This window comes from Orcinus orca, chromosome 14, assembly GCF_937001465.1.
Source record: "Orcinus orca chromosome 14, mOrcOrc1.1, whole genome shotgun sequence".
Lineage (NCBI taxonomy): Eukaryota > Metazoa > Chordata > Mammalia > Artiodactyla > Delphinidae > Orcinus > Orcinus orca.
The window spans coordinates 57626353-57650624 of NC_064572.1; the positions used below are offsets into that span (position 1 = coordinate 57626353).

The 24272-nt window shown below is 36.5% G+C and overlaps 1 protein-coding gene across 3 annotated transcripts in view; it reads right to left on the minus strand.

Annotated features, from left to right (window-relative positions):
* LOC101279590 (protein FRA10AC1) overlaps window positions 1-24272 on the minus strand; it is a 45285-nt gene that overhangs the window by 17310 nt on the left and 3703 nt on the right. For all 3 annotated transcript variants that reach the window (XR_007471174.1, XM_033404912.2, XM_033404913.2), the window contains exons 6-12: window positions 20738-20814; window positions 19604-19687; window positions 18564-18648; window positions 6139-6184; window positions 3970-4083; window positions 2835-2877; window positions 918-1036 (exon numbers count right to left, since the gene is read on the minus strand). Coding sequence is in view for 2 of the 3 variants with exons in the window: in XM_033404912.2 (XP_033260803.1) it covers window positions 918-1036; window positions 2835-2877; window positions 3970-4083; window positions 6139-6184; window positions 18564-18648; window positions 19604-19687; window positions 20738-20814 (568 nt within the window). In the remaining variant the exon portion in view is untranslated. The remainder of the gene's footprint in view (window positions 1-917; window positions 1037-2834; window positions 2878-3969; window positions 4084-6138; window positions 6185-18563; window positions 18649-19603; window positions 19688-20737; window positions 20815-24272) is intronic.

Here is a 24272-nt window from a genome sequence, read left to right on the forward strand (position 1 = left end):
GCAGCCCTCTCCTGTTCAAGTATTATGTTAACACAGGCTGGAATCTAATTCAATCTACCATTACCTACCTAATTTAAGTCCAATTAACTCTAAGTTATAGTCAATTTGACTCTACTTTATTATGGACTAAAAAAGCAACTAGCAGTAACCTTCGTAATAGCTAACTATGTACCAAGTACTATGCAAACTGCTTACATGCATTATCTCATTTCAACTTCTGAAAAATCCTATGACTTACTAGGTAAGATTATCATGACCATTTTACACATGAGAAAACTAAGGCTTAGCTTAAGGACTGCTGAGGAAGAAGTAGCAGTTGACTTGGATTTGAATTTAACAGTTATTTACTAATTGTATGTGCACAGCACCATGTTAGGTTCTGAGGACACATACATATCAACCTCTATCGTTTCAAGAAGCTCATAAGCTAGTGAGAAAAATCACACAGACCATGATAATTGAAATCACAGTGTTACAATGTTAAACTGACTTATAGGTTATGTACTGATTTACAGTGTTCAAAGTGCCTTTCACATCCTTATTTGATTCTCCACAATAAGCACCAGCAGTATAAAGAGCAGGTATTCATATCACCACTATGTACACGAGGAAAGTGGAACTCAAGAAATTCAGTGACTTGCTCAAGGTAACAAGTCTGTAAGTAACAAATCCAGAAATTAGAATGCTGTTGCAATATTATACCATCTGCCAAAAATGAATCAAAACCAACCTTGTTATTGAAACTCCTGTAAGTTACTGTAAATTCATATCTAAATTCTCCAACCAGTTTCCTTTCAACTACTATAAAACAGAATTCTAAATGCATTTACTAATTAAATTCAACATTTGTGACATATGGCAGATTATACTTCATGTTCAGAAATATGAGTAAATATTTTATTTTAATTCCCTTTTACCTTTATCCTTTTTCTTAGAGGACTCTTCTACAGAAGATAATCTGGATTTTTTATGTGATGACTCTTCACAATCTTTTCTGGTTTTATCCTTTCTTTTTTTTGACTTGACTTCTTTTCTCCTTTATGTTGAACAATATAAAGTTAACTTTTTCAACTGAATTTTACAAAAAATAAAAATCAATGGGTAAAAAAGTCAAATCAGTTAAAGTACTCATTTTTAAAATGTAGTTTACATAATAAGGAACCCTTAAATGAGTCTGTAAATATTTTAGGTTAGTATATTAATTAAAACAATTCTGTAAGATTATGAAGCCTGAACACTCTGACACAAAGGATTATTTTTATAAGTTCTGTGTATAAACCTTAGTAAATGTAAATCACAGTTTTTACTCATTTCTTTTCTATATTCTATCATTTAGCCATTCTAAAAAAATTACAAAATCAAATCTCATTTTCCTCCACATAATTCATATCTACCTACACTTTGAAAAAACACATACAAGAAAAAACCACTCTAACAGTTCTCAACCACCAGTAAATAGAAAATTCTTCTCTTAGAATAAAGGAATACAGCAAAGGTATAATAGAACGAGGATGGAAAAGCTTACTGTTAACTCATATATCTACTTTAGACCACTTATCCTTTTACTGCTGTAGCTTTATCTCTTCTAGGCCAAGTTTACAAGGTTGTCAGTGCCATAGCTGGCAAACAACTGATTTTAATTGGTTAAGAAAAGAAACACTAAATAGGAAAAGGTGATAATGCTGAAACTGGGACTGGGAAAGAGGATGAAGAGACAACAGAGTGGATTACTTTCAAGAAACTTGCTTATCAGGCCTTTCAAATTAAGATACACCAAATACTACAATACCGTTTAAGACAGTAATAACTTCTTGCCTCTTGTAAGAATAATTTCAATCTTGAAATGAAGCTCGAAACTCAAGGTCAAATAAAACTTTGTTATCTTCCAGTATCATTGAGAGGGGAAATCAATTAATCTAAAAACTGCTAATTTTAAGAATTTAAAATTTTTTATTTATTTTTAATAGCTAAAATACTAGATAAGGCTCATTTAGAACACAGCTGATTTTAAATTAATATACTAATATATACATTTTATAAAGTTGCAGAATCTTACTGTTAAGACTTTCAAGTGTTACTCAGGACATGAAACTTGACCACTACAATCATGCCAGGTTACACAGATTTTGTCTGAACATCTGCAACGCCAGGGACTTCATTATGCTTGACTTACCATACGCCAGACACTGTGTCAAGCATTTTATATGCATTTTCATTTAATCCCCACAATAACCTTAGTATACTCATTTTTAGAGATAATAAAATTGAGTCTTACAGAGGTTACATAGCTTGCCCAAGAAGACTAGCAAGTGGATTAGCTGAGAGGAATACATAGGAAAGCCTACTATCTATATATACTGCACAATGCAGAACAATGATACTCCTACCCCATTCAGTATGGCAGACACAGTCTAGCTCATTCAATAGGAGCCTGACTTTAACATCTAAAATGAGTATAGAGGTATAATCCTTTGTAAGAATGACAAACTCTAATTAAAACAATGCTTAAATGAGACATAGGAATCACTTTATGAAGACCTGCTTTACAATATAGTTTCGAAGAATATTACAGTATCTGAACACTGATTCCAAACCAAAAATTCTAGCATCTATCTACCACCCTGCACAGGCCTTCACATTTAAAACTGCTTGACTAGAGTTAGGCATGACGAACTTCCAGTTCCCTGGTTTATGTGGTCATATGGTAATGGCGGATTTTATATACAACCAACTAATCAAACATCAACCGCTCAAGTCTACTTTAGACATCCAGTGCAGGTGACTACGTCCAAGAGTACTAAAATTAACAACCACATTTTAAAAGATCATATTACCTGTGATGAAAATTTAATTTAAAGGAACATTCTTGGCATAATCCTAAAAAAAAAAAAAAAAAAGAGTAACAGCACAGAATTGCTAAATTTTAATAACTGCACTGCTACTTTACTTTTAATATCATAAATTGTCATTTTTCTTTACATTCCTTTACTGTAAGAGGGGAAACAAATAATCTGAAGAAAACAATCTGATTCTCTCCCACCTCAAAAAATGTATATATATAATAAAAATTGAATCAGAATGCTTGAGAAATTGAAAATATTCTGCCATTGCTTTAGAAAATGGTGCTGTCAAGTTACTCTAAAAGCAAACTGTTTCACAGGCAGAATTGTATCTCACATCAAAGACATCTAATAACAATAGTGTGGGTATAGTCATTTCCTCTGAAGTACTCTAAGAGTTTTCAAATGTAAAAGAACTTTCAAAAAAGTTCCTCTATTGTGGTCTCTTTTTTGCTTTAATCTCAGTTCACACTAGTTGACTCTTCCTCATAAGCACTTCCAGGAAGAACTCAGACACCAACCTTCATTGGTGTGTACCAAGTAGCATATGGGGAAATCCTTGATTTCTACCCAGAGTGGGCAGACACTCTAAGGGCACACGTATTTAGGAACCAGAGAAGGTTGTTAACATGAGACAGAGAAGAAGCTGACACATAAAAGGCTAGCTTAGGAGAAAAAAAAGAATAAGCAACAGATCCTAAAACATGTATATTAAGAGAAACTTCTGTATTCTAAGCTTTTAAGACTAATATCAAGAAAAATCTGCCCTTCTAAAATGTTTTCTTTATTGACAGTCAATAAAGTCTACACCATAACAATATGGCTATCAGCTAATGCGAGATTTTATATTGCCTTTTCTGATACTTTGCATCTCACTCTGCACTGGTGACATTCTCAAATTAATGGAAAGAGGTGTTCACTTCACGAATTACTGGTTTACCTTTGGCATTAGAACTATTTCCCCTAATGTCACTCTTGCAACTTTCAGAAGCTCTGAGAAAAAAAGAGTTCCCAAGAAGATATATTAAAAATTTTTAATTGGATCTTAAATTAGCCTATATATTTTAAAATCTAAATTACTAGATAAACTTTGAAGAAATCAATCATACCCCACCTAAAATCAACTTACTTAATTTAACAAGCGCATTTCTCTTTTCACCATGCTCAATATAACCAAAATTAACTTCCCAACTCTTTAAGCCTTCTTTTTTATCACAACGTTTATTTCCACAGCAAAACTGGCCTGCAAATAAAGGAAGGAATATTAGCTATGATGGTTGGTGACAATATTTATCTATACAATCTGGTATTACCTCTGAAATTTACTCAACATACATACATAACATACATGACATACATATATAAATTCCTAGCTTTATAAAATAATCATTAAAAAACTGACCACAATAATTGTGGTATGTTCAACAATCAAATCAAATTGCTGAATGAACTGTTTAAAAAAAAAACAGTTCCAGAATTCTTTACCTGATAGATAGTTGACTATCTATCAAGTTGACTGTTTATATTAAGATACAGAGTTTTAGTGACTCCGTGTAAGGGAATCTTACACTTTGGAAGATGGAAGTACTAGAAAAGTATACTCACTAATACCCTAAAAGAATAAGTATATTTTCCAAAGTACATGCACTTATAACTGGGACAATCTTTTTCAATATTTAATAATATTAAAATTGATAAAAATTGAAATTTTTAATATGGCATTTAAGTACCAGCATAAAATGACATTTAAAACACATTTTAACTAGCATTTTGAGATTAAGTAGAATGAGTAATCAAACCTGATGCTCTAAGTTTTAGAATCACTTGACACTAAAATCAATGCCTTATTATCATATCCATTGTATATTAAAACCTATGCAAAAAAGGACTAATATTGATGATCCAAGAGGGAAAAAAAAAATAAACTACTCAACAATTATTAACTTCAACAGAAAAAGACAAGATCAAACTTATTTGCACAAACTAAAAAAAAGCATTTATATCTCAATAATTTGCACCAACAGGAACTGCCTTTTTTTCATAAAAAAGAAACTGTCAAAATGAATTTTGAAAATTACCAGTTCAAAGGCTGATAACTTTTCTAAATTGGCATTGTTTCACTCATTCCAAATAAATACTTCATTAAATCTGTATGTGTTTAGCAATGGCTCTATTGTTAAAAAAGCAGCAAGATTCAGTCAGAGCAAATAGCTTTCTTTCCCCTTCTCAAGTAAAACTTTTTTCAATTACATGAATTTAGAGAATGTCCATCAATTTTTTTTAAAGGCAGCATTACTTACTGTCACTTGAAAATTCCATTCAATAGAAGTATAAAATTTTAAAATTGTGGTAGACATTTGAACAGTTCTCATTGTCTTAGGTAAAAGCACAAACTAAAATGTAATGCTAAGAAAAGTTTAAAATAGCTTTAAAATTATTCTTTTTCCTTCTCCTCTATAGTACCTTTAGGGCTGATCTTAATTTATGGAAGATGTATATGAGCCATACTGACAGCATAAATGTTTAATCATTTAAAAATGAAACTTTTATTTTCAAAGATTTTTAAAAGTTTTTAGTTTAAAATTATTTCCTTAATGTTCCTATGTAGTTTTCAGAAGCATTAACACTTAAAATGCAATCACCAATAAAGAGCTAATTTTATAGCGTGAGACAGTATAAAGATTAACACTTAAATGCAATCACCAATAATACAAAGCTAATTTTATAGCATGAGACAGTACAGAAATATTAAATTTTCAGAAAAATTTTATGAATAGATTACAATGCATAGAAAAAGCATTTACTGATTGTCTACCAAATGCTTGTTCTTTTTCTGTAAGACTAAATATTTGGGCTCAAACTCAGTGACTCCCTAAGAATAAGAACTAGCCTGTCTAAAAATTATTAGGTTCAAAGTAATATTTAATTTCTATCTGCAAAATGTGGATTTGACTGGAATACAGTAATACCAACACATTATTCCAAAAATTAATAGAGAAAAATTCAAGTATTCATCTGTTGATAGTTTCCTTCCTAGGAAACTTTTAACTCTTTGAACATTTTCTACTTATCTGCAGTTGAATATCCTAGAAGCAAAAATTCTAAACGTAAAAACCATTAAAGCATTATATTCTGAACTTTGTTAGCAATATATCATTAATACACCTTCTCTAATTTTACTTTGTATTTTGTAGATAATCACTCACTGTATACATTAGGAATAATCTTACCCAGTGACTTCAATAATATAACAAAATAACCTTATCCTATTAAAAACTAAAATAAAAAAAAGAATTACCTTTCCCTGAAATTACTTCTTTTTCTACTCGCCACCTAAATCCAAACTGACAAGAAAAAAAAAATACATTTATGCCAGAGTAAATTTAAACAATACTTAAATTGTAGATAAATCTTATCATGGAGCCAACAATTAACATAATGACACTTACTAATCTAAAAAGTAAACCTAATTCCCCTCATGATAGTTTTTTCTCTCCTTATAGGATTCCAGGTACTTAAAAGTACATCTGAACAATCACCAACTTCTCTGTTAAGGAATAATCCTCTTTACTTTTTTTTTTTTTTTTTTTTGCGGTACGCGGGCCTCTCACTGTTGTGGCCTCTCCCGTTGTGGAGCACAGGCCCCGGACGCGCAGGCTCAGCGGCCATGGCTCACGGGCCCAGCTGCTCCGCGGCATGTGGGATCTTCCCGGACCGGGGCACGAACCCGCGTCCCCTGCATCGGCAGGCGGACTCTCAACCACTGCACCACCAGGGAAGCCCCTCTTTACTTTTTAAAAAAGTTTATTTATTCATTTTTGGCTGTGTTGGGTCTTCATTGCTGTGTGCGGGCTTTCTCTAGTTGCTGCGAGCGGGACCTACTCTTCATTGCGGTGCACAGGCTTCTCATTGCAGTGGCTTCTCTTGTTGCAGAGCATAGGCTATAGGTGCATGGGCTTCAGTAGTTGTGGCGTGTGGGCTCAGCAGTTGTGGCACACAGGCTTAGCTGCTCCGTGGCATGTGGGATCTTCCTGGCCCAGGGCTTGAACCTGTGTCCCCTGCATTGGCAGGTGGATTCTTAACCACTGCACCACCAGGGAAGTCCGATCCTCTTTACTTTTAGACTTCTTATTAAAAGTTATAGGTGCCAGGCACAAGGTATGTAAATTAACAAAAAATATATACTGTTCTGTGACACTGACAGAAAAAAAAGAAGTTCTAGTACAATAAAGAAGCAGTATACTATAATATGAGAGTACAGTCTTTGGAGTCAGATTGTTTGGGTTTATGTCTTAGCTCCATCGCTTCACAGCTATATAATACTGGACAAGTTATTTAATCTATTTGTGGCTCAGCTGCCTCATATAGAGATAATACGAGTACTACTGCTTTGGGTTAAGACGTTTAAATGGAATAATACATATAAAGTACTTATAATAGTATCTGGTGTATAGTACACCAGGGGTTAGCAGATAATGGTCTACAGGCCTGCTGCCTATTTTTATAAATAAAGTTTTAATGGAACACAACCACAACCATTCATTTGTATATAGCTCTTTTCCCACTACAACAGAATAGTAATGAACAGGAAAGAGCAATGGTACCAGTCTGGAGCCCTAAAGTGGAAAGTTGTTAAATTTCCCTCCGGATTCCTAAACGTAACTTTATAGTTGACCCTTGAACATGGGGTTTAGGGGCACTGACCACTACGCAGTTGAAAATCTGAGCATAAATTTACACTTAGCCCTCCAGATCCAGGGTTCCACATCTGCAAACTGAACCAACACAGACTGTGTAGTACCATAGTACGTATTTAGTGAAAGAATCCGCACAGTTCAAACCCACGTTGTTCAAGGGTCAACTGTTATTTGCTTTTTGGCTAAAAATGATAGTGTTAAAATGTTTTCTCCACTATCTTATAAGACTCACATTCATATGCTAAATTACTATTTTAGTAAATAGTTTAGTTTTCTATTCAATTTACCATATAGTTAAAAGCTCAGCTCTAGAATCATGCTGACCCAATGCAAGTTCTATCATTTATTAACTAGCTGTGAGGTTGGGAAAGTTACTTAATTTCTCAGTCTATTTCCTTTTTATGAATAAAATCCTAATCTCATAGGTTGTTGTAATTAAGAAAGATAATTCAGATGAAGCGTTCAATGCCTGGTTAATTTTGCTTATTTTTATTTTATTTTTTAATCATCTATTATTTGAATTAGGCAATTCTGTATTTTAAACGCAAATGAGGGCTCGAAATATTTCAAAATATTCTAACTGAAAATAAAATAAAATCCCCCAGTCTAGGAAAAAAAGAAATAAAAAATTCAAAATAACTCTGTATTTAATTCTATTTTTAAGCCCATACATCTATGTGAGGACTGTTTGTCATCCAAAAGATGTTGGAATGTCTACTGAAGCACAGTCAAATGTGTACAGCAACAGTTCCCAAACTTTTTCTTTCACTCATTAATCTATTCAACAAATAATTATTAAGCAACTACTTAATGGCTTGGCACTCTGCTGAGAGTATAAAGTGATTATTAAAATAAGTGTCTGTCACCAAGAAGGTTATAATCTTATGGCGGATAAGAAATGTAACAACTACAATATGTCCTACTAGTTAAAGATTGCATAGAGGTTTTGCCTCAATGTTTTTCTATTCTTTCCTGACAAATATTCCTGTTGATACATTGGATTAAACACTTGAATTACTCAGGGTGTGGTGCTTAGCCTCCTTTTCTTCTCACTCTACCCTCTAGAACAAGGAGGTCACACATGCAAGCAATAAGAGAGAAGTATCCTGACTTCCTGACAACACAAAGTTCCATGACCATCCACCTGGACTTTTATGGGAAAGGAAAACAAACTTGTAGTTCATTTAAGCCACTGTTATTTGGAACTGCTTGCTGGTCCCTGTAGCTGAATCTTACCCTAACTGATACAATGATCCAACCAAATTCTCAATGATGAAAGGGAAAAAGCAACAAAGAAGGAAATAGGGGTGTGAAACAAAGGCTGGAATTCACTAAAAATGCCCTAAGTATCTACTATATATGTTAGGCACTTAGCTAGGAGCTTGTTAATTAAAAATGAATAAAACACTGCCTTTGTGTAAGTAAAACTATGAGAAAATGCATAGTAGCAAGAAAGTCAACAGCATTACTCTTTCTCCAAAATACTATGCCAAAAAAAAACAATCATTATCTTTGCCAAGAAGATCCCCCTGGTACATGTGGAGCAAGATATGGGAAATCTCTCTACCTTTCCCTCTATTTTACCGTGAACTTAAAACTGCTCTAAAAAACAGCCTTAAGAAAAAAGATGTCCCTCTCTCCATATTTCCTATTTCTCTAGGATCTATACTCAAAACCTGCAAGTCATATGTGATTTCTTACTTGCACTTACCCTGGTATCTAACTAACTCATCATGTTCTAATAGAAAAACACAACTTGTTTCAAGATTATGCATTTTATTTATTTAAATTATTTATTATTTATTTTTGGCTGCATGGGGTCTTTGCTGCTGCATGCGGGCTTCTCTAGTTGTGTCGAGTGGGGGCTACTCTTCGTTGCGGTGCATGGGCTTCTCACTGCGGTGGCTTCTCTTGCTGCGGAACACGGGCTCTAGGCGCGCAGGATTCAGTAGTTGTGGCTCATGGGTTCAGTAGCTCCATGACATGTGGTATCTTCCCGGACCTGGGATTGAACCCATGTCCTCTGCACTGGCAGGCGGATTCTTAACCACTGCGTCACCAGGGAAGTCCCTATGCACTATAAAGTATGATTTCCAGTAATATACTGTGTTTTTATAAATGGGGAATACAGGGCTTCCCTTGTGGCGCAGTGGTTTAGAGTCCGCCTGCCGATGCAGGGGACACGGGTTCGTGCCCCGGTCTGGGAAGATCCCACATGCTGCGGAGCGGCTGGGCCCGTGAGCCATGGCCGCTGAACCTGCGCATCCGGAGCCTGTGCTCCGCAACGGGAGAGGCCACAACAGTGAGAGGCCCGCGTACCGCAAAAACAAAAATGAAAACAAAATAAATGGGGAATACAAATATTTAACTATTTATTTATATCCACTTTCTTCCGTCAACTATAGTTATTTTTTGAGGGCAGACACCATGCTTTAACCCACAGCACCCAGCCCAGTCCTATATAAATACTGGAAGACAATCAACAAATGAACCAGGGTTGAAAAAGTTTTGTTATGTGCTCCTTGAAAGACTTATACTTCACCTGCAACTTGCAGTATAATACCTTCAAGTAACTCCAACTGCTGTGATGCTTTTTGGATTCAATATGGTCAATAACTATTAGAGATGAGAGCTAGTTTACAAGAAACTGAGGAAGTTTTAGGGATACATCAAGTGCTGGGGTTTGTAAACAGGGTTATAAAAATGCACACTACTACTATCTATAAGAATATTGTAAAGCAACCCACATGTTAAAGGCACTAGTGAAAAATTATTAAACCAATTATGGTTCTGAGATTTAACTATTAAAATGAAAAGAAATCCTTCGGATAAACAAATCTAAGATAGCTTTTTAGGGACTTCCCTGGTGGCGCAGTGGTTAAGAATCCGCCTGCTGATGCAAGGGACACAGGTTGGAGGCCTGGTCCAGGAAGATCCCACATGCCAACTAAGCCCATGTGCACAACTACTGAGCCTGTGCTCTAGAGCCCGAGAGCCACAACTACTGAAGCCCACGCACCTAGAGCCTGTGCTCCGCAACAAGAGAAGCCACTGCAAGGAGAAGCCCACACACCGCAACAAAGAGTAGCTCCCACTCACCCCAACTAGAGAAAGCCTGTGAGCAGCAACGAAGACCCAACGCAGCCAAAAATAAATTAAATTTTTTTTAAAAACTTTTTAAATAGGTTGTCTTAATACAATACAGATGTACACTATCCAAAACATACAGATTTATGCAACATTCCTTCCCCTCCCATTTCAAACTGAGATCATTTGTTTCTGGGTCAATTTATCTATCAGTAGCTAAAAATGTGAAAAATGAGATAGGAATAAAAATCACCCTAGAGGAGGCGATCAAAATGGCAGAGAGACATGGAGCTCACCTCCTCCCACAAATAAAACAAAAATACATCTACTCGTAGAACAATTCTCAGAGAATACCTACTGAAAGCTTGAAGATCCTATACAACCAGAGCTGAAAGAAAGATCCCCACATAACTGGGGAAGACAAAGGGAACAGGGAGAAGAAGAGGAATTGGGATGAGACCTACGCCCCTGGTAGGGAGCTGTGAAAAAGGAAAGGTCCCCTCACCCCGGGAACCTCCTTCACCAGCTGGGAGGTCTGCTGGGACAGATAGGGAGCTTCAGAGGCTCGAGAGAAGAGCATGGGAGCTGGTCTGCAGCCCTGCAGGGTAAAGAAAGACCAGTATAGACGGTCCCCGCCATGTCGCTGCACTTCCTAGCCAGAGACACGTGCCTGAAGTGCACAGCAACTGGGTAGTGAAACTTGGGCTTCAGTGGACAGACCTGGGAAGAGGACTTGGCTTGGCTGCGTGGAGACAGCCTGAAGGGCCAGGAGTGTGGCTTGGGCCAAAACTGGGGGTGTGCACAGGACAGAGAGTGGTTCTGCCACAGCAGGCTCATTATCAGCATGCTTGCAATGGGGCACAGCTCCGGCCACTGCGGGTTTTGCAAACTCTGTGGGTGCACGCACGCGGAGGCAGGGCTGAAGTCTGAGCCAGTGACTGGAGCTCCCACAGTGCGCACACCTTCAGGAGGTTTTCCATCAGTGGCTTTGTAAGCATGCATACGTACCTAAGGGACCTCCAAGCCCATTACCAGTGCTCCCACAGAGGAACCAGCCACTGAAGGCAGGGCCAACAACACTGATCTTTGTGGGCGCATGCACCAGGTGGCAGGCAGCATCACAGCTGCACGTTCCAGTGGACAGCTCCTGGGGAAGAATACACAGCAGCTCCTTTCCCAGAGAGAGTGCTCCAGTCCCACCTACCTCACACTGCAGCTTAGAACCTGAGCTGGGTGGGGGCTTCTACTCCTACAACTGGGGAGCAGACCCTGCCCCTGACAGGGCTGTGACAACCACAGAGCAAAGAGGAGGCCCTACTCAACATCCAGTGCAGGCTCTGATCACAACACCACCAAAGACACTGCCATCAAGGGGACAAGGGCCAACAGACCCTGAGAAAAGATATGGCAAGAATCCTACCAAAAACAACCCTTGCACCAAGAATACTGGATTCCCACAGTCTACACAGGGTCGCTCTGACATAAAAACAGCCACAGTAGATAACTGTTTCTCCTAAATTCATAGAGTCAAAGAAATATAAGTAAAATGAAAAAACAAAGGAAGTATTTCCAATTAAAGAACAAGAGAAATCCCCTGAAAGAACAATGAAACAGACTTCTCCAGTCTACCCGACCCCAAGCTCAAAAAGGAGGTAATAATAATGCTGAAGGAATTAAGAAAGACTATTGATAGAAATGCAGATCACCATAACAAGGAACTAGAAACTATAAAGAGGAGCCAATCAAAATTAGACAACCCAACTGCCAAGATGAAAACCAAGCTAAAGGAAATAAATAGCAAACTAAATAAGGTAGAAGAATGAATAAGTGATCTGGAAGACAGAATAATGGAAATCACCCAATCAGAACAGCAGACAGAAAGACAAATGAAAGAAAAAAATGAAAGCAACATATGAGATTATGGGGTAATATAAAGCACGCCAATCTATGCATAAAAGGAATCCCAGAAGAAGAAAGAGGAAAGGGAATCAAAAATTTATTCAAAGGAATTATGGCTGAAAACTTCCCAAACCTAAAGAAGGAAACAGATATCCAGATACAGGAAGCACAGAGGGTCCCAAACAGACCTACTCCAAGATATCATAATGAAAATGGCAAAAGTTAGAGAGGATTCTAAAGGCAGCAAGATAAAAACAAAGAGTCAGTTACAAGGGAACCGCCGTAAGGGTATCAGTTGATTTCTCTACAGAAACTGTGCATGCCAGAAGGGAATGGCAAGATACATTTACAGTCCTGAAAGGGAAAAACCTGCAACCTATGATACCCTACTCAGCAAGATTATCATTAAGCATGGAAGGAGAGAGAAAGAATTTCTCAAAGAAAAAAATAAAAGAATACAGCAACACTAAACCTACTCTATAAGAAATACTGAAAGGTGTTCTCTAAATAGAAAAGAAACAGGAATCTATAAGAAATGGAAAATCACAATAGAAAAAGTAAATATATAAAAAGATTGAAGACTACTTAAATTAGGCAGTACATAGATTAAAAACAATCAAAAAATTCTGTGAAAGCGATTATAATTACAATGAACAGCAAAAAGATAAACATGAAGATGAGAAACAGGACATCGAAACTACAAAATGTGGAGGAGGGGAGTAAGAAAATGTAGATCTTTTAGAAAGTGTTTGAGCTGTTATGACCACCAGTCTAAAGCAAGTAGATAGAGTTATGGGTTAACATACTTGAAAATCAGGGTAACCACAAATCAAAAACATACAACAGATTCACAAAAACCAAAATGAAAGGAACTCAAGCATAATATAAAAGAAAACCATCAAAGCACAAAAGGAAAAACAAAAAGAAGAAAGGAACAAAGAATACAAAATCAACAGGAAAACAAGGTTTAAAATGGCAATAAATACACTTATCAATAATTACTTTAAGTGTCAATGGACTAAAAACATCAATCAAAGGACACAGAGTGGCAGATTGGATAATAAAACAAGAACCTATAATATGCTGCCTACAGGAGACCCACTTTAGGGCTAAAGACACATATAGATTGAAAGTGAGGAGATGGAAAAAGATATTTCATGCAAATGGAAATGACAAGAAAGCGAGGGTAGCAATACTCATACCAGACTTTAAAACAAAGGCCATAAAGAAAGACGAAGAAGGACACTATATAATGATAAAAGGATCAATACAAGAAGAGGATATCACACTGGTTAACATATACACACACAATACAGGAGCACCTAGATACATGAAACAAATACTAACAGACATAAAGGGAGAAACTGATGGGAATACAATAATAGTAGGAGACTTTTAACACCTCACTCACATCAATGGACAGATCTTCCAGACAGAACAGCAATAAGGCAACAGAGATCCCAAATGACACAACAGAACAGTTAGACTTAATTGAAATCTACAAGATACTACATCCAAATAAAGCAGAAAACACATACTTTTCAAGCACACATGGAACATTCTTTAGGATAGACCACATACTAGGACACAAAACAAGGCTCAACAAATTTAAGAGGATAGAAATTATTTCAAGCATCTTTTCTGACCACAACCACATGAAACTAGAAATCAAAGAGAAACGAGGAAAAAAACTATTACATGGAGACTAAACAACATGCTACTAAAAACCAATGGGTCAACAATGAAATCAAAGAGGAAATAAAAAATATCTTGGGACAACAACAATGAAAACACAACCATACAAAATCTATGGGATGCAGCAAAAGCAGTCCTTAGAGGGAAGTTCATAGCGATACAGGCCTTCCTCAAAAAACAAGAAAACTCACAAATAAACAACCTAACCTACCACCTAAAAGAACTAGAAAAAGAAGAGCAAATAAAACCTGAAGTCATCAGAATGAAGGAAATAATAAAGATCAGAGAAGAAATAAATAAAATAAAGATTAAAAAACAACAGAAAAATCAATAATAGCAAGAGCTGGTTTTTTGAACAGATAAACAAAATCAACAAACTTCTGGCCAGGCTCACCAAGAAGAAAAGAGAGAGGACCCAAATAAATAAAATAAGAAATGAAAGGGAGAAATAATAACACTACAGAAATACAAAAAATCATAAGATATTATGAACAGTTATATGCCAACAAAATGGACTACTTAGGAGAAATGGACAAGTTTCTAGAAATAGCCTGTAAAAACGGAATCAAGAAGAAACAGATGATTTGAACAGATCTATCACTAGAAGTGAAATAGAATCTGTAATTTAAAAAATTCCCTGCAAACAGAAGTCCAGGACTGGATGGCTTCATTGGGGAATTGCACCAAACAGTGAGAAGAACTCATACTGATCCTTCTCAAACTCTCCCAAAAGATTGAAGAGGAGGGAACACTCCCAAAGCCATCCTATGAAGCCACCATCACCCTGACACCAAAACCAGACAAAGACACTAAAAAAAAAAAAAATTACAGGACAATATCTTTGATGAATATAGATGCAAAAATCCTCAACAAATATTAGCAAACCGAATCCAACAACCCATAAAAAGGATCATACACCATAATTAAGTTGGGTTCATTCCAGGGTCACACGAATAGTTCAACATATGCAAATCAATCAATCTGATATATCACATCAACAAAAGACAAAAACCACATGATCATCTCAATAGATAAAAAGCACTTGGTACAATTCAATATCCATTCATGATTAAAATCTCTCACCAAAGTGGGTATAGAGGGAACATATCTCAACATAATAAAAGCCATTTGTGACAAACACATAGCCAACATAATACTAAATGGTGAAAAGCTGAAAGCCTTCCTACTAAAATCTGGAACAAGACAAGGATGTCCACTCTCACCACTTCTACTCAACATAGTACTGGAAGTCCTAGCCACAACAGTCAGATGAGAAAAATAAAAGGTATCCAAAACGGAAGGGAAAAGGTAAAATTGTCATTATGTGCAGATGACATGACACCCTATATATAGAAAACCCTAAAGATTCTGCACAAAAACTACTAAAACTGATATATGAATTCAGCAAGGTAGCAGAATACAACATTAATATACAGAAATCTGCTGTATTTCTTCATACTAACAATGAAATATCAGGAAGAGAAAGTAAAATAAATTCCCATTTAAAATCGCATCCAAAAAAAAAGAAAAATATCTAGGAATAAACCTAATCAAGGAGGTGAAAGACTTATATGCTGAGAACTATAAAACACTGATAAAGGAAACAGAAGATGATTCAATGAAATTGGAGGATAGACCATGCTCTTGCACTGGAAGACTTAATATAGTTAAAATGGCCATACCACCCAAAGCAATCTACAGATTAATGTGATCCATATCAAATAACCCATGACATTTTCCACAGAACTAGAATAAATAATCCTTAAATTTATATGTAATCACAAAAGACCCAGAATTGCTAAAGTAATCCTGAGGAAAAAGAACAAAGCTGGAGGCATAACCCTTCCAGACTTCAGACAATACTATAAAGCCACAGCAATCAAAACTGCATGGTTCTGGCACAAAACAGACATACAGATCAATGGAATAGCATAGAGCGCCCAGAGATAAACCCACACACTATGGTCAATTAATCTTCGACAAAGGAGGCAAAAATATACAATGGAGAAAAGACAGTCTCTTTAACAAGTGGTATTGGGAAAGCTGGACAGCCACATGTAAATCAATGAAGTTAGAACACACTCTAACACCATACATAAAAATAAACTAAAAATGGCTTAAAGTCTTTAATATAAAACATGACACCATAAAACTCCTTGAAGAGAACATAGGCAAAACATTCTCTGACATAAATCGTAGCAATATTTTCTTAGGTCAGTCTCACAAGGCAAAAGAAATAAAAGCAAAAATAAACAAATGGGACCTAATTAAACTTAAAAGCTTTTGCAGAGCAAAGGAAACCATAAACAAAATGAAAAGACAACCTATGGAATGGGAGAAAATATTTGCAAATGATGAGACCAACAAGGGCTTAATTTCCAAAATATACAAACAGCTCACACAGCTCAATATAAAAAAACCCAAAAAACTCAATCAAAAAATGGGCAGAAGACCTAAATAGACATTTCTCTAAAGTAGACATCCAGATGGCCAACAAGCATATGAAAAGATGCTCAACACCGCTAGTTATTAGAGAACTGCAAATCAAAACTACAATGAGGTATCACCTCACACCAGTCAGAATGGCTATTATCAAAAAGTATACAAATAATAAATGCTGGAGAGGTTGTGGAGAAAAGGGAACCCTCCTACACTGTTGCTGGGAATGTAAATTGGTGCAGTCACTGTGGAAAAACAGTATGGAGTATGGAGGTTCCTTAAAAAACTAAAAATAAAGTTACTATATGATCCAGCAATCCCACCCCTGGGCATGTATCTGGAAAAGACGAAAACTCTAATTCAAAAAGATACACACACCCCAACGTTCATAGCAGCACTATTTACAATAGCCAAGACATGGAAGCAACCTAAGTGTCCATCGACAGATGAATGGATAAAAAAGATGTGGTATATATATACAATGGACTATTATTTAGCCATAAAAAAGAATGAAATAATGCCATTTGCAGCAACATGGATGGACCCAGAAATGATCATACTAAGTAAAACAGAGAAAGACAAGTATATGATATCACTTATAGGTGGATATCTAAAAATAGTACAAATGAACTTATTTATAAAACAGAAACAGACTCACAGACACAGAAAACAAATGTATGGTTACCAAAGGGGAATATGGGGGGAGGGATAAATTATGAGTATGAGATTACAAATACACCTACCATATATAATATAAACAACAAGGATTTACTGGATAGCACAGGGAACTATATTTAATATCTTGTAATAACCTATGATGGAAAAGCATCGAAAAAAAGGAAAAAATATATATAACCAAATCACTTTGCTATACACCTGAAACACACAATATTGTAAATCAACTCTACTTCTATTTTTTAAAAATCACTTCAACATTAACTAAAATAGGACTTCCCTGGTGGCACAGTGGTTAAGAATCCGCCTGCCAATGCAGGGGACATGGGTTCGATCCCTAGTCCAGGAAGATGCCACATGCTGCGGAGCAACTAAGCCCGTGCGCCACAACTACCGAGCCTGCGCTCTACAGCCTGTGCGCCACAACTACTGAGCCCACATGCCACAACTACTGAAGCCCGCGTGCCCTAGAGCTTGCGCACCACAACTACTGAGGCCACACACTGTAACTACTGAAGCCCATGTGCTCTAGGGCCCATGTGCCGCAACTACTGAGCCTGCGTGCTGCGACTACTGAAGCCCGTGCACCTAGAGCCCATGCTCTGCAACAAGAGAAGCCACCACGATGAGAGGCCTGTGCACTGCAACGAAGAGTAGCCCCCCGCTCGCCACAACTAGAGAAAGCCTGCATGCAGCAACAAAGACCCAATGCAGCCAAAAATAAATAAAATTAATTAAAAAAAAAAATTAAAGTAAGATGTAAAGTGGGAAGGGAAATTTGCCATTACTAATTGGCACTGATAAGAGCTATTTTTACTAGAATAGACATTTACATAACAGAAGATGTGCATCTGCCTCTTTATATGGTAATCCATCTGGAAAAAAAAGCCTATCAATTTCAAACATCATTTGTGAAAGAAGACATCATTCAAAGTGTCAAATCATAATCACTAGAGGCTCTGGATTAGAGTCAGGATAAAACAAGATTCAGTAGCCGCCTGTGTTTCATTTTAGACTTTTCATGTCTCAGCTCACAAAGAGTCACCCTTGACTTCAGGGCCCTTTGTAAATTCCACAGCTATCGAGGTTAAATGGTCCAACTGATACTTCATAGATGGAGGACAACTTAGAATTGAATTATTCTTAAAAGAATAATACAGGGCACAATAGTATATTAAAAAGTAACACTATACGTGAATAAGAACCTTCTATAAATATCTGGAAGCCATACCTTATTTTCTTTGTATCTGGTGAGATCTGCTACGCAGTATTCCTTGAATAATTTATCATAGTATTTCTTTGCAAGTCTCTTCTCCCTAGATTCATTAAAAAAATATAAATCTTACATATTTAGAAATTCAACCATTGTTTGCTACTTGGAGGCAATGTCAAATAAATAACGCATATGATATAAACATTAATGTTTTAAAAAAGGTCATTACTTACATGTGCATAGAATATCTGAATATTAACTATTAGTGGGTCTCTAGGGAGGGAAGCTGGAAGACTAATAGTCAAAGATGAGAAGGAGACTGACTCTTCACTTTTTACCCTCTGTAATGTTTGAATTTTTAAAATCATTTTCAGGTTTTACGTTTTCCCAAAATATTTTTAAAATTTAAAAAGAAGCGTACTACTAGACAACAAATAATACTGTAAAACTTTTATAGATTATTTTTTAAAGACAAAGTCAAGCAATAAGAAGTCAGTTAGGGCTTCCCTGGTGGCGCAGTGGTTGAGAATCTGCCTGCCAATGAAGGGGACACGGGTTCGAGCCCTGGTCTGGGAAGATCCCACATGCCGCAGAGCAACTGGGCCCGTGAGCCACAATTACTGAGCCTGCGCGTCTGGAGCCTGCGCGTCTGGAGCCTGTGCTCCGCAACGAGAGAGGCCGCGATAGTGAGAGGCCCGCGCACCGCGATGAAGAGTGGCCCCCACTTGCCACAACTAGAGAAAGCCCTCGCACAGAAACGAAGACCCGACACAGCCATAAATAAATAAATAAAGCAAACTGTCAACAAGTAAAAATAAACAAACACTATTATTTAAAAAAAAAAAAAAAAAAAAGAAGTCAGTTAAAATTGTTAAAAATTACCAAAAGAATCAAACCAGATTCAATAATCTGAGGCACGGTTTTATGTTCTCGATTCAGAACTGCTCCATGCAGGGGCCAAATGCTTTGGACAGGTGACAAAACAAGAAAACACTCAGGGAGCAGGAGAGATAGGACTATAGCATTTGATGCATTATGTCTCACACGGGTACAATTACCAATTCATGTCCATTTCATCCTCCTCATTCCATAGGAATCTGTGATTTTCTCGTATAATATCCATGTCTATTTTGTCATTCTCCCTGAAATAAAACAATTTTAAATTCAATATGAAAACAAAATTAGTCAAACTTAAGTTAAACAGTGCGTGAGATTTTTGAGCACCTGAGTAAAAATAAGATACACAAAGATAGTTTTATATGTACGTATGTATGTATATTTATAAAAAGTATTTCAGTATTTTCAAAAGGCAGTTATAAAGAGTGCTGCTACAGAAACAAATGGATAAGGAATCCACCCATCTCTAGAGCTGGTTCAATTATATAAAGGGTGCTAAATTACCAAAACTAGGATGAGAAATCTGAATGAACACTAAATGGATAAGGAAGATGAATGAAAATAAGTTTCAGAATCTAAAATAAGTAACACCATCCTATTGTGATCTAATTTTAAAAATATATAAAAAATTTTTTCACACCTCATTTTACTACATCTTCCTAGGAAGACTGAGTAAGGAAGAGAACTGAAGGAGATGATTTTTCAAGATGGTAACAGATTGGGGACAGAAGAAGGGATTGTTGAGAAATACAGGCTAAATTCAGAGGAGAGTTAAGTTTGGGGCTGATGAGCTGGTATGAAGTTTTTTAGGGCACTATCAACTCGGAAAATCGTTAAGTAAAGAGAAAAAAACCCACACAAAACCAAGAGGCTCTGACAGAAGAGCCTCAGATATAAGAAGGAATTTCATGTGTGGGAAATATTAGAGTGAGGTCTCTTGTTTGTCCTATCTTTTAAAAAGCAATCCCAAACCTGAGGTCTAAAGAGTTCATTATTTCAAAGATCCTTGTGGGGGGAAAAAAAAAAAAATCACTGCATAATCAGGCACGTGAGTATTCCTCACACAATACTGTTATTGCCAGAATCAGCAGGCTGCCTGAGGCCTGTTGCCAGAGAAATGGGGTTCATGATGAGTTGCTTAGCTAGAAGCTTCGAATGGCCTCTCCACCTTATAACAACAAAACTGGAATGGAAAGCAGGAGAACATGACAGAATCAGAAGATATAGTAGCTGTGAGTCTTCAAAGATACCCATACCTACCTCCCATTATGTAAAATAAACTTTATGACACTTACCCCAATCGCCTGAAGTCTTCTTTTTTGCCACCATAGTATAAAATATAGTCATTTACAAACTTTGTATGCCTTTGATACTGAAATGCAAAAAATTAAGGATTTTATTTGTTCAGTAGTTGGGTGTCAATGACATATTAGTGAGTAGGGGAAAAAAACATAGTATGAGTCTATTTAGTTTTTTAAAAATATACAAATATATACTATACATGCTTATAAATTAAAAAAAGATCTAAAAGGGTAAATATTAAACTGTTAAGAGTGAACACGGTACAGTAGAGGGGCTTTCACTTCCTACTGAATACTCTATATTGTTTTGAACATTTTCAAGCAATAACTCTCTGGAGAGAAGGACAGCTTCCTATATACAGCCTCACACCACCACTCATTTTATAGTTTCAAATTATAGTTTCCTATAACTATATATTATAGTTATTCCTATAACTATAAATTATAGTTTCCTATAACTGTAACAAATTATAGTTTCCAAAGTTAAAGGTGAGGAGTAGAATTTTTCTTCATTATAAAATATAATTTAGCTATTTCAGTAACAATAAAGCCTCCAAAATAGAAGATGCAACTTTATTATATTAAATCCTAACAAGAGGCTTTCAAAAAGAAGTAAATATAAGAGATCACATGAAGCTACAGTCATGTTTTCAGTGCAATACAACGAGACACATGAGCATTTTACTTGTTTTAAAAAGCTCCATGGTACTCTCTCTAGAGCGGAACACACACATAACAGAACTGACATAATATTGTCTGTGACTACAGCCTATTATATTAAAGACAAACAGTTATTTAATTGATCACAATGTGTTCCAGCAGAATAGTGAATCAAAACATAATTCTGAAACGAGCAAGAAAGCAATTAACATTTCAGAAAAGAAAAAAGAGAAAAGCCAGATACCCAGAGATCTGGATTCTAGCTCTTGGTCTACCACAAACTGGTCATGTGACACTGGCAAGTCACTTAAATCTTTCAAGAGCTCAAGTCAGCAAACTTTTCCTGTAAATAGTAAATACGCAGGCCATACGGTCTGTTAAAACTACTCGCCTCTGCCACTTTAGCATGGAAGTAGGCACAGATAACACCTAAATGAATGAGCACAGCTGTGTTCCAATAAAACTTTTATTTACAAAAGCAGGTGGTAGGTGGGACTTTGCTTCCTGGAAGATGCAGCAAAGATGTACAGTTGATCCCTGAACAGGGTGGATAGAACACCCACCCTCCTCATTGTCCAAAACCTGCACATAATGTATAATCAGCCCTCTGCATCTGTAGATTCAACCAACTGCAGATCATTAGTACTACAGTAAAATAAATACCCATATTTACACAAGTAATATAGTAAAATAAAAATCCTTGTATAAGTGGACCCTCACAGTTCAAACCCTGTGTTGTTCAAGGGTCAACTGCACTTCTCCCTATTCCTCCCACTGAGAACTAAAAACCTTGGAAATTATATATAAAGCAAACATAAGAAGACTCTGAAAGGTAGAGAGAAGAAGGCAGACCAGCTATGGACCTCAGGACCCATGGTATGACATGGTGCTGAGTTCCCCAGGTTTTCTTTTTGCTTAATAAATGCCAGACTTGGAGGTGAAGAAGCTGGATAGCTGGAAATACCAACAAGCACAGACAAAAGCAGTGCCAACAAAAGTCTGTTCCCTGTAACAAAATAATCAGGAGAGAGGCAGCCTAACAGGAAAGATAACTTTTAGGCAGTAACTACTCTATTCCAGCCAAACACTCCAGAAAATCTATGGCCTCACCTCCAGCCATGCAAGAAAAGGGGATCTAGACTTTCACCCTCACCAGGCTGTAACTAGATGCCCCAACACCCCCAACTGAGTGGTGTGATAGAAGGAGGAGCAGATGTTGAAATACTAAAGGAGCAGTGGCAGATGAGATCCATGGGAAAGCTAAGCTATTGGGTTAGGAGATAAGAGGAATAAACAAATTGGTGACAAGAGAACTTCTATAACTTAAAGAAAAGGATCAGGAACAATAAAGTGAAAGTGGTGACTACAGGATAGTGGGTATATCTAATTGACGTCGTCTCCTTCTCCCTATCCTGACTGCAGTAATAAATACCCAGAAATACTTTCACTTTCCAATATTCCCAACAGTAATATGGATGGCCAGTGGTAGCGGCTTGTGTAATAAGCCACAGTCTTACCAAAAAGTTGAGCTGAGAGATGGCTATCACAGGGAAACAAGGTATAACTTAAAGACAGCCCCAATTCATGCCTGAAAGCTGAAGCCACAGTAGGCCTGAGACAATCCACAAACAGACCTATTATTTTTTTTCATTTTTATTTTTTCTAACATCTTTATTGGAATATAATTGCTTTACAATGCTGTGTTAGTTTCTCCTATATAACAAAGTGAATAAGCTATATGTATACATATATCCCCATATCTCTTCCCTCTTGCGTCTCCCTCCCGCCCTCCCTATCCCACTCCTCTAGGTGGTCACAAAGCCCCGAGCTGATCTCCCTGGGCTGAGGCTGCTTCCCACTAGCTACCTATTTTACACTTGGTAGTGTATATATGTCCATGACACTCTCTCACTTCGTTCCAGCTTACCCTTCCCCCTCCTCGTGTCCTCAAGTCCATTCTCTAGTCTGTGTCTTTATTCCTGTCCTGCCCTTACATTCATCAGAACCTTTTTTTTTTTTAGATTCCATATATATGTGTTAGCATACAGTATTTTTCTCTTTCTTACTTCACTCTGGATGACAGACTCTAGGTCCATCCACCTCACTACAAATAACTCAATTTCATTTCTTTTTATGGCTGAGTAATATTCCATTGTATATATGGGACCATCTTCTTTATCCATTCATCTGTCAACGGACACTTAGGTTGCTTCCATGTCCTGGCTATTGTAAATAGTGCTGCAATGAACATTGTGGTACATGACTTTTTGAATTATGGTTTTCTCAGGGCATATGCCCAGTAGTGGGATTGCTGGGTCATATGGTAATTCTATTTTTAGTTTTTTAAGGAACCTCCATGGTGGCTGTATTAATTTACATTCCCACCAACAGTGCAAGAGGGTTCCCTTTTCTCCACACTCTCTCCAGCATTTATTGTCTGTAGATTTTTTGATGATGGCCATTCTGACCAGTGCGAGGTGATACCTCATTGTGGTTTTGATTTGCATTTCTCTAATGATCAAACAGACCTATTATTAAACACAGTTTTACAAAGACATTAAATAGCCAAGAACCAGGTAGGAAAAGAGTAAGAGTTAAAATGAGACTGAAGATAATAGTATAAAAATGAGAAGTATTGACAGCTTGACAAAAATGGATTGGAAAAAATATCTGCAAGTACATGGACTTTGTAAACCTATTTATTAGTAGATTAGTAATATGTTTTTTATTATTTTTTGCTTCTAAATCTTTCTTATATATTAGTAAAAGAGAATTGTACTCAGAAGTATATATGGCAAAATTCCATATCAATAAACATTTATCTTTAAATATAAAATTTATGTCTATCTGACTTCACAAGATTTTATGA